This window comes from Garra rufa, chromosome 5, assembly GCF_049309525.1.
Source record: "Garra rufa chromosome 5, GarRuf1.0, whole genome shotgun sequence".
NCBI lineage: Eukaryota > Metazoa > Chordata > Actinopteri > Cypriniformes > Cyprinidae > Garra > Garra rufa.
The window spans coordinates 33728549-33740339 of record NC_133365.1 but is presented as its reverse complement, the minus strand read 5'-3'; the positions used below and the strand labels follow the sequence as shown (position 1 = coordinate 33740339).

At 37.1% G+C, this 11791-nt stretch overlaps 2 protein-coding genes across 2 annotated transcripts in view; both read left to right on the top strand.

Annotated features, from left to right (window-relative positions):
• Window positions 1-495: 495 nt before the first annotated feature.
• On the top strand, window positions 496-10678 carry ube2g1a (ubiquitin-conjugating enzyme E2G 1a (UBC7 homolog, yeast)). The gene is made up of 6 exons (XM_073839831.1): window positions 496-675; window positions 4446-4548; window positions 4907-5004; window positions 6063-6241; window positions 6440-6563; window positions 9196-10678. The coding sequence occupies exons 1-5, from the start codon at window positions 630-632 to the stop codon at window positions 6524-6526; spliced, it is 513 nt and encodes a 170-aa protein (XP_073695932.1). The 5' UTR covers window positions 496-629; the 3' UTR covers window positions 6527-6563; window positions 9196-10678.
• Window positions 9688-11791, top strand: part of ankfy1 (ankyrin repeat and FYVE domain containing 1) — a 27575-nt gene continuing 25471 nt past the window's right edge. The window contains exon 1 of the mRNA XM_073839827.1: window positions 9688-9821. Coding sequence (XP_073695928.1) covers window positions 9779-9821 — 43 coding nt within the window. The 5' untranslated portion in view covers window positions 9688-9778. The remainder of the gene's footprint in view (window positions 9822-11791) is intronic.

Below are 11791 nucleotides of genomic sequence, written 5' to 3'. Positions count from 1 at the left end.
ATTGCTATTATGTAAATATGTAATCATGTATAAAAAGGTAACTGTAGTCTGAAAAGTACATGTAATCAGTTACTACCTACCTCTGCCAGTAATAAATGTAGAATGAAGACATTTTAGATTAGATGTATTACTCTTTACTGTCACCTAGTGGTTGAATAACACTGTGCTGTAAATAAAATCAAAAACTTTTCACTGAAACTAGCCCTTGCAAAAACAAAGAACAAATAAAAAATTCCTAAACATAAACTAATTACAGCATTAAGCTATAATAAAAATGTAGACACACTTAATGATTTGTATTTTAGCGTTTTCTTCGTGAATTTGTCAACAATGTTGTTGACTCCACAACAACAACAACACTAGAGTACTAACATGTAATCTCGCACTCAAAGCCATTTTGTTATAAATAAGTGTATGTGTTTGAGACATGCGCGAATCCTCCGCCCATAAGTACCCCCGGAGCGCTCTCTCCTCGCGGCCTCACGGAGAACAGAGCGCATGCGCACATCGGATCAGAATGTTGAGCAAAACGGACTAGAGCAGAGACGGAAAGACGCGCAAGCAAATTCAAACATATTTCTCCTTAGCGAAGTGAACAACTGTCGTCCTAGAATATAACTTATAAAAACATGACGGAGCCCCAGTCAGCACTGTTACTCAGGAGACAGCTAGCAGGTAATTTTTTCCAAAGGCTGTTGGCAAAACCAGGCTAACGAACCGGTGAACATGTAGCCTGCCTATGCAGTCGAGACGGGGGTGTTAGCCGATAGCCGCTAGGTTAGCTGCTAACGAGCGCTGTATTTATCATAAAGCATTCGTTAGCGAGTTAGCAGCTAAAACCCCGGCTAAAATCTAGCCCTGCTGTCTTTTGTTATTTTTAAATGCTGTTTTGAAAGAACTAACGATTGAATATGAGTCGGGAAGACGTTAAGATATAATTAAAATAACAATACAAATGCGTTCTTTTGATTATATTCAGTTTGTTAATGTAAATGTTGAAATGTCAAGCACTTTCGTCCGTATCACACCGGCGGGTCCGTACGCAGTCGGCTAGCCCGTGTTTTGACATCTGTGTCCGGACTCACTACACAGGCGCACCAGCAGTTGGTAACGTTATATCGTCTCATTACCGGAGATTAACTCTGTCACTGGCTCCGTTTCCGTTCACCATTTTATCACGATCCGCCAAACCAAAATTGTTATCACAAGCCGCAAAGGTGAGATTTCTAAGCTGTACATTGTGTGCCATGTACCCGCAGCGGGGTGATCAAATCCCTTTGTTTTTCTAGGATGGCTAACAGGCTAAGCTAACAAATTGATGGCTGATGTTTGAACACCAGCTCACCGGTACAGCGAGAACTAAAGACCCCCAGTCCACCTATACTGTCGTAATACATATACATACGCTTATAACACCAACCTCGCTTTGTTTGTATTTATTGCTATTCATAAAGTCGTTATTAGTTTCTTTCTCCCGTTCTTTGTCCAGTACACACTAAGCAACATGATCCGTGAGTGTCAGCTTTACTCAGCTCAAACCAGGGGAGGATTTCTCCACCGGGCCCCATTTGCGCAGTGCAGCCAGTGAAGTGAATTAGTTGTAAAGGGGTCAAACTAAGCAGATTATGTGAGTTCTTGGTTTAAACCTGATGTACCATGTTGAAAAATGTTAGATCAGGTTCATGACAGCTGTCTCATGACAGCAACCCCATCCCCCCCAAATTACTCATCTTACACAGGCAACTCGCCTATTTCTTTCCAAGGGTCGACGGGGTGAGCGGTACCCCGGGCCTGTCATGGCGTCAGGTTCTGCGGTGGCCTTGTGGCTGATTGACTGATTCAGGGGATCGGGGCTGTTTTGCTTGTCTCCTTTCAGCAGGACCAGCATGGTGAACTCATTGGCCTTGTTCTAAACTCAGCGAACCCTCTGAGGGAACAAAAGCCTCACAACACCCTTGTAAAGATGCGGGCCAGGGAAATGTGGGCACAACTTGTGGGATCCTGACTTCATAAGACAGAGTTAAAGCCTGTTTACACCAGGAGCAATAACTATTATGATAACTTTATTAGTATCCACAGTAATGTTTTGTTTATTACAAGCGCACACTGCAGTTATGCCATCTGCAGCTTTAAATGCTCAAGCGTATTAAATGCACTCAAGGTGCTCAAGGTTTGCACTTGGGTCACAATTTGGTCAGTTACCTGGATGCGTGGCCATATTGGCGATACTCGGATGTAAACAACAGCATGGATTGCACGGTTAATGTACTACTGAATACATTGTTCTGCTAATTTATGCTGTCCAAACCATGGAAAAAATGTATGGATGCTGCTGAGTCATATAGAGAAGGACAAAATTTTGACAAACTAAAGTTAATAGGTAGTAAAGATGCAGGATGTACGAGCAGTATTAATTAAGATATAAGCCTAATATTTCACCTAACTGCACGGAAATAATAAGAGCGAACACAAATGTTGTCAAAATTTTAGCCCTGGAAATTCTGCTTCAGTTTGGCCAAACATCTTTTGTTCCTCAGACAATTTTTTACACTCTTCTCCTCGATTTGTTATAACTTTTGGCAGTCTATAGTGCTCCAGATATTTTTCCAAGTCTGACTGATTAGTATAGCCCAAAACGTAACAATATTTGACCCTTTTTTTTAGCAGCAAAAATCAGCAGAATTTCCAAGTTTTGTTTGGTTTTGTGGCTTTGTTTACATTCCATCCTGCCAATATCCTATAGAAAACACTATAGGTTGTCAATGTTTTAATCATTCATTAGTTGGAACATTTTTTTAAAAAGTGATTCCAAATGCTGTGTTGTTGTGGTTGTGATGTGGATTTGCAACGTTTGTTGAAACTTTATATTTATTGTCCTTGGTGTGATCAGCCCTTATGTGGTGTTGCTATGCAATAAAAACATGAATCAGTGCTTTAGCATTTAAGTTAGGTTTGTTGTAAATGTGATTTAAATTGAGTCATTTATTAGGAGTCAAACAGCAGTAAAATACTGTCTTGTCCTGTTTTGTTGGCGCTTAGTGAGAATGCCAGACTGTCTTAATGATTCATGTGCTCATAAATATGACACATCTACATGACTGGATTACCCAACTGTCAGCTTGTTTTTGTCAACAAGGTGGTCCAGTGACTTTGTTTTGCTCTCTCTTGTAAGAGCACCGAAGTTCAGACAGTGTCTGAGACCACAGGCACCATTAGGCCAAATGTTCTTTGGCTTCAGGCTCAGTGACTTGATCTGATAACGGAAAGGCAAATTGGTCATTTCTTGTCTGAATTGCTGCACTGATCTGAAAACTGTTTTGGTTTTGCAACTGTGGTTGTAGGCTGTACTGTCAACACCCATGTGAAACCACAAATGCACCTTTTGACCTTAAAGGGATAGTTCACCCAAAAATGAAAATTTGATGTTTATCTGCTTACCCCCAATGCATCCAAGATGTAGGTTACTTTGTTTCCTCAGAAAAACACAAACGAAGATTTTTAACGAAAACCGGTGCAGTCTGCCAGTCATATCATGGACGTGGATGGGCACCAAACCTTTAAAAGTAAACAAACAAAGTAAATCATGCACAGACAAACCCAAATTACACCCTGCGGCTCGTGACGATACATTGATGTCTTAAGACATGAAACGATCGTTTTTTGTGAGAAACTGAACAGTATTTATATCATTTTTTACCTTTGATACACAGCCACGTCCATCTGTCATGAGCACGAGTTTGGCATCAGTCACGTCACATGAGCACGCGCTCTGGCGTAGAATACGCAAACGCCGTAAGGGGAAATCAGTCAAAAAGTCCCGGATGAGTTTGCGCAAACTAATGTAATCTTATAGCTTTAAATCGGTTTAAACAATCAGGATACGCGCAAGTAATTACCATTTTGAATAGCCGCTATACCCACAATCTCTGTGCTCTGTGTAAACAATGAGTGTCGTATTCATGCGACAGATCGCTTCCGGCGTTTGCGTATTCTACGACAGAGCGCGTGCTCATGTGACGTGACTGATGCCAAACTCGTGCTCATGACAGATGGACGTGGCTGTGTATCAAAGGTAAAAAATGATATAAATACTGTTCAGTTTCTCACAAAAACCGATCGTTTCATGTCTTAGGACATCAATGTATCATCACGAGCCGCAGGGTGTAATTTGGATTTGTCTGTGCATGATTTTGTTTACTTTTAAAGGTTTGGTGCCCATCCACGTCTATGATATGACTGGCAGTCTGCACCGGTTTTCGTTAAAAATCTTCGTTTGTATTTTTCTGAGGAAACAAAGTAACCTACATCTTGGATGCATCGGGGGTAAGCAGATAAACATCAAATTTTCATTTTTGTGTGAACTATCCCTTTAAGTGTTACATTTGTTTTTCCCTCTGTCATTTAAAATGACTAATCAGTATCTTCATGTCCTATTTTCCTGACAGAACTGAATAAAAATCCTGTGGAAGGTTTCTCAGCCGGTTTGATAGATGATAATGACCTCTACAGATGGGAAGTGCTAATAATCGGCCCTCCTGATACGCTTTAGTAAGTCTTTTTGTTGTCTTATTAAATGGTGTGTCACATAATTCCTTATTAAACTTGAGCTGTAATGAGCCATGAGTTACATGATTAATTCAAACAAAAATAGTCATCATTCCCTAACAAAGAGTGAGTAGTTATTCAAAATTAAAATTTTGTGCTACTAAGAAGAAAAGTCATACACATTTGCTAAAACATGCGGTGAGTAAATGAATGGTGGTAGAATTTTCATTTCGCTATATAATCAATTTCAATATTATGTTATATGCAAAACATTTTAATACATTGCATCCAATGAATGTACTACCACAATATTACTGCTGAATACCACGTTAAGTCTGCTATGTTATTTTTCTGTTTCTAGTGAGGGTGGTGTCTTTAAAGCCCATCTTACGTTTCCCAAAGACTATCCTCTCAGGCCTCCTAAAATGAAGTTCATAACAGAAATTTGGCATCCAAATGGTAAGTATGGGTTCATCCCACTCAGTCTTTTATATGTATTTTTTCACATCAGTATTCATCAAGCATGTTTGTAAAAAATGACTTTCTGCTAAAGTCTCTTCTGCTCACCAAGCCAGCATTTATTTGATCCAAAGTACAGCAAAAACAGTACAATTTTGATATATATTTACTATTTAAAATAATTTCTATTTAAATATATTTTAAATTGTAATTTATTCCTGTGATCAAAGCATTATGATTCGAATATGCTGATTTGCTGTTCAAGAAACATTTTTATTATTATTTTCAATACTTAAAACAGTTGAGTAAATTCTTGTTCCAGGATTCTTTGATGAATAGAGAGATCCAAAGATAAGCATTTATCTGAAATAAAAAGCTTTTGTAACATTATACCATTCAAAAGATTTTTTTTTATTTAGCAAGTAAGCATTAAATTGATCAAAAGTGATGATAAAGACATTTATAATGTTACAAAAGATTTCTGTTTCAGGTAAATGCTGTTCTTCTGAACTTTCTTTTCATCAAAGAAACCTGAAAAATATAGTCTCAGCTGTTTTCAACATTTTAATGTTTTTTGAGCAGCAAATCAGAATATTAGAATGATTTCTGAAGGATGATGTGAAAGTTATTTGAAATAGTAAAAATGTTTCAAAATTGTGCTGTTTTTGCTGTACTTTGGATCAAATAAATGCAGGCTTGGTGAGCAGAAGAGACTTTAAAAAACATTAAAAATCCTACTGTTCAAAAACTTTTGACTGGTAGTGTATCTATTGTTTAAGCTACATTCAGACATTTTCTATAATTGATAATCTCTTGGAGTTACACCAACACCTAGCATTGTAAATTCACGAAATGAAATTATGAAATTATGGCATAACCCTTTAAAGCTATACACATTCCCTGCGACTTGTTTTATTGTTAGCCATTTATAGTGGTAATTTTAATAATGCTTTCATCCATTATGTTCTTGATTTATGGTGGTCTGATAAAGTGGTTAACTGTAAGGCTTTATAATAACTGACTTTAAATCTCATGACTTCTTTTTGTATTGTTCGCAGTTGACAAGAATGGTGATGTTTGTATTTCGATATTGCATGAACCGGGGGAAGATAAATACGGCTATGAGAAACCAGAAGAGCGCTGGCTCCCCATTCACACCGTAGAGACCATCATGATTAGTGTCATCTCTATGCTAGCTGACCCCAATGGAGATTCCCCTGCCAATGTTGATGCAGCAGTAAGTCTGATGCTCACTCATTGAACCACCTGAGCTTGACTGACTATAGATGTTTACATTGCTTTACGTTCTATCATGTACATGTTAGCTGAATGTGATGCTGTACCTTTCGCCTTAGTCATAAATGAGATGAATTAGATTTATTCAGAAAACCTTTATTTGTACGTGTCTTAATTTTTCATCTATTTAATATTTCAGAAAGAGTGGAGGGAAGACAGACATGGGGAATTCAAAAGAAAAGTTGCCCGCTGTGTAAGAAAGAGCCAAGAGACTGCCTTCGAGTGATTTTCATCTAGCAGCTTGTAGCTTCACTATTTTCAGGGTAAGCAAATGGACTTTACCGTTTCATTTTACTGCTAGTCTTGTGACCATTTATTTTCAACTGACTGACTGATAACAACTCACAAGAATAGAACCAGAAAATGCAAAGAACAATTATTGTAGGTTTTAAAGCTACCCCTTAGCTGTACAGGGTTTTATCCTGGAGAAACGGCAGCAGTAGTCCGTAGTGGGTTGCAGAGTAGAGCTACAGGCTTTTTATTAGCATGTTGATTTACACTAGACCATTTTTACCTGTGGAATGTTTTCAGGTATTTTTTTTTTAAATAAAAGGTAAATGATGCATTCAAATTTTAAGAAAAATTTTAGAAAGTCAGGAAAATATTACTGACATTTGTACTGGATTAAAATCACACAATTCATATATTGCTTTACCTCCCCATACAGGGCTAATCCCTTCAAAATAGAGCTTTTGTCAGACTGAGTAGAGTTCTGTCATAGTAATGTTGTGAGCTAACCTGTTAGAACAGGTTCAAAATGGAGGTTCAATGCTAAGGATCATTAGGTAACAGAGCCTCTGTTGTCTGCTTTTACTGTCTTAGGTATACAAAATACAAAAAATGTAGGGTCTGTGAAATGTTTGAACTGTTTACATCTCATTTACACAGTTCCTTTGAAACTGTATACATCTAGATTGGGTTTGGCAGGAAAATATGTTTCTTATGCTCACCAAGGCTGCGTTTATTTGATCAAGAATACAGTAAAAAAGTAATATTACAAAATATAATTTTTTTGTTTTATTATATTTTTAAATGTAATGTATGGCAAAGCTGAATTTTGATCAACCATTATTTCAGTCTTCACTGTCACATGATCCTTCAGACATCATTATAATATGCTGATTTGGTGCTTAAAGCCACAATATGTAAGATTTTTTTTAAAAATAAACAAAAAACACTAGAACAGTGTTAAATATTTTGCTAAATTGTGTACTTGCATTATTACAAATGTTTCGAAGAATGTTTAAATCCAGAGAAATAAGCTTTTTTTATCTAGTGTAATGGACCGTGTTGTTGCGTTGCCTGCCAATTATGTCATACATCCTCGATTTTCCAATTTGATTGTGTAGAAAACATAAAAACCCCAAAGACGCTTTAATATGTTCTGCATTTTATAAGACAGGTGACGAACGCACAGAGTAGAATTATAACAGAACTTTCAACACACCCTAATGTATCTAGTATGATAAAACAGCGATGCTTTTTCCTACATACGCATGACCAGAAGAAGCTGAAGCGGTCGACTGTGGCATGATAAAAGCTCTGCTGCTTTCAAACCGTAAATCATGCTCATCCTTCATTAGCAATCGCTCCAGCATCCTCGTTTCGCTTTCACGACTTTTAACCCCACCATGCTTTATCCATTAACATGATTTCTGCCCGAGTCCTGACGGATTGCATCGGCTGTGGGGATGAAGACAACTCCCATGATTCCACACTCTATCATAGCATCATCAGAATAGCCTTTGGTTATTTGTTTGTTTTGAATATGCAACCTCTAGCATATTGTAGCTTTAAGAGACATTTGTTATTATTATTATTATTATTATTAGCATTAAAAAGTTTAATAGCATTGTTGAAAAAAATATTTGTTTAAATTTATTTATTTTCATGAATAGAAAGTTCAGAAGAACAGCATTTATTGGAAATTAAATTATTTTGGGAAGCATTATACATTTTAGTGTTACTTTTGATCTATATAATGCATCCTAATAAATAAATAAAAGTATTATTTATTTACATTTAACAAAATGTAAGATTTTATTAAAATATCCAAAAATCACTGGAAACAGTGTTATATATTTTGCTTACTTGCATTATTCCAAATGTTTCCAAGAAAGTTTAAGTTCAGTGAAATAAGCAGTTTAAACTAGTGTCCCATCCCTGGTCACCTGCCAGTGACGTCATGCACCCTCGATTTCCTTTTTTATTTTGTAGAAAACATTGAAACACCAAAGATGTTTTAATATGTTATGCATTTTATCAGACAGGTGATGAACACACAGAGTTGCATTATAACATGCATTGTATAGCATGATAAAACAGTGCTGCTTTACCCCACATATGCATGACCGGAAGAAGCAAAAGCAATCGACTGCATAATAAAAGCTTTGCTGTTTTCGAGCTGTGTGTCGTGCTCGGTCTTTCATTATAAATCGCTTTAGCTGCCTTGTTTTGCTTTCACAGCTTTCAACCTCACCCTGCTTCATACTACAGTGACGTTAATAAATCTTTAATGCATTAGCTTATCCATGAACGTGATTTCGGATTGTTTCAGCTGTGGGGATAAAGACGACAGCTCCCATGATTCCCACACTAAATCACAGCATCATCAAACTACACCTTTGTTTGACAATGCGTCCTCTAGCAGCGAAAATTACATACTGTGCCTTTCATTTCTTTTTTTAGAAAAAGCCTAAACCAACCCCAAACATGGTTTGTTTAGAATGTTATGTTTAAATGCTGTGTTTGTTTAACAAGTACGTTTAAAATCAGTTTCAAACGATTGAAATTGCTTTTTTAGCCCTCATGTCCAAAGGCCTAGTTGGTCATTTGGTTGATTATGTTCTGACATTTGTTGAGTGTCTCTAATATCGCTGTCTGTGTCTTTCACAGGTCTCCAGTTGAGAAACAACATGGCACTGTTTTCTTGCACTCTACCACCCTATTGCTGGACTGGTTTTCATTGAATGTTGGCAGTAACAGACTGGCATTAATAGGCTGCAATAGAACATAAGGCCATCACAGATGCTGACAGAACACGCCAAGCAAGTGCCAACAAAAAAGAGAAAAAAACCTAAACAATTACGCTTTTTTTCATTGTTTTTTGTTTTTCCAAGTCTATGAACTGATACAACTTTTCAGGAAGAGATTGTAAAGATGTGTACATAGCACAGACATAAAAACCGGATAATATATAACTTGTTCCTATCCATCCAGCAAGACTTAGTACCAAATAAAATAGCAGTTCTGTAGTTAGAGTGTGACATCATGTAAAGTTTTCTCAAAGACTAAAGTTCATCTCCCTCCCCTTCCTGCTGCCTCACATCTCGTGTGCATCAGATCTGTTACAGGTGCAAGTGGCCTCACATACCCGCTTGCCAGATTGAACAAAAGTCTGCTTTGGCATTTCTCACTCAGACTCGATCCAGTTTTAGGGTGGGGAAGGCGGGGGTAAGCTAGCATTAGGATTCAAAGCATGCTCGTCATGTTGGAAGGCTTTCTCAATCGGGACACTTCAGGTAAAATAGCTGTAAAGCACGGTCATTTTCTTATTAATTAGGGGTCATGAAGGTATTTCTCTGATTTGGTTTTTAATCGGGGTGGGCGGGGGGGCGCTCTTATTTCTGCTGAAAGGATGACTGCATTCTGAGTGTCAGGTTCTCATCTTTTCTCTCGGTTTGTCCATGTGAGGCGGGGAGGCAATGGCAAGGAAACCCATCAGATGTGATTTTTCTTTTTTCTGCATGTTTTAAGTTCTCTTTTGTTTTCAAAAGTGCCTCCAATTTAAATCGCTTGGCTTACGTGCTCTGCATCAAACAGGAGCTAAAGGGAGGAACATGTTAAAGAACTGCTCAACATCCTCTCAAGCTTGTGTGAATGTGAGGTTTTTTTCATAACCCTTGTACCAGCATTCTGAATTATTTTGGTGTAGCAATAACTCTGCTTTGCCCACATTATGTGCGGACATCTTAAAATTGGATATTGATATACGATTTCTAGTAAAGATTCTCCCTTGTATCAGAGCAGATTCTTTTTTTGTTTTGGGCTTGATGTCTCTTTTGTGTGGTTTCTTTGATAGGTTTCTTAGCCATGCTTTAAATGTAGATTTCTTGCAGTTTCTGGGATTTCAGATGAGGCGTGTATGTGTTTAAGGGCGATTGAGCAGGTGTGTGTGTGTGTGTGTGTGTGTGCGTGCCTGTATCCCTCTCTCTCTTCCCACAATCTTTAATTCTCTGGTTAATTTTATTCTGGCTCTGACAGACTACTGCAGTTCTTTTGCCTAATGTACAAAGACAAAATACCGATGTATATTTTTCATGTTATGAAAATTGTCACCTCTAGTGAGTTCTTCTAAAATATAATTTTTTTTCCAATACTTGTTTGCGTGTGCTGCCTATGTTAAGTTCAAAGTGTTGCCATAAACTTCACTGTCTTATCCATTTTTTTAACGCGGAAGTAAGCCATTTTCCGTGAATGTGCGAGACTTCCAGTTTTTTAGCCACTGTAGGAAAATTAGAAGAATGACAAAGCTCAGTAAACGGTAAAACTGTTTGCACTACAAACCAGTGTGTTCATAATTAAGATAATACATTAAAGTAATATAGAAAGACACACCAGTTTGCAATATCAAGCAGCAAAGCTGGACGCAGATGACACTGGAAGTCAGACGCATTAAATTTACAAATGGCTGTGTCCACTCTTAAGGGAAAAATATGGTGGATGACACTCATCCGTTCATCAATCCCAGCATAACTACAAATGAATTAGGGGTGTGCGATATATATCATCTGCGATAATATTGTAATTGTTGTTTTAACAATGTGCAATTTGACATTATCAAGTACATTTCAAAAAACAAACAAATCACACCTACAGAGTGCACGCATAACGTTACATTACGTAATAAAGTCTAGGAAGTACGCATTTAGAGTGGTTCTTTCACTGCATGATTCAGTCTATTAAAATGCATTTAGAAGGATCACATAATTCAAGATACAGGGGCAGAAAATATATATTTATGTAATTTCATATAGTTAATTTCACACGAAGAGTGCTGTTTTTTTTCCTTAAAATCAGAATGACTACAAATGTGATATTGACTTTATACAATAGTTCAATAAACAAGAAGTTAATATTAAAAGAGTTACGTTTTAGAAAGTTTTTGCTCAATTTTGCCAACAAAAATCATTCCAAAAAAATTTGCATGTCTGAGCAACATGACAGTTTTTGTTCCTGAATGAATCACTGTTTAAATGGTTTGGTGCAATCACAAATGACTCCCTTATTAACAGCGACTTGCTGCCACCTACTGGCGGTTTTAATTTCACATTCAAAGTATCTTGTGTAACATGTGTAAATACATCTAAATGCCACTTAATATGCAACTTTTGCAACAATGAATGTTGTTGATACTGACTCAAAAGATGATGCAGACTTTTAGGAAAAAATGGCTTTATAAAGGTAAAATATCCCATAAAAGGTATAAATC

Excerpts from the sequence above, each read along its gene's own strand:
- ube2g1a (XM_073839831.1), top strand. The coding sequence starts at position 630 with ATGACGGAGCCCCAGTCAGCACTGTTACTCAGGAGACAGCTAGCAG. Across the intron at positions 5,005-6,062 it reads AGAAATTTGGCATCCAAATG|TTGACAAGAATGGTGATGTT; the intron begins GTAAGTATGGGT and ends TATTGTTCGCAG. Across the intron at positions 6,242-6,439 it reads CTGCCAATGTTGATGCAGCA|AAAGAGTGGAGGGAAGACAG; the intron begins GTAAGTCTGATG and ends TTAATATTTCAG.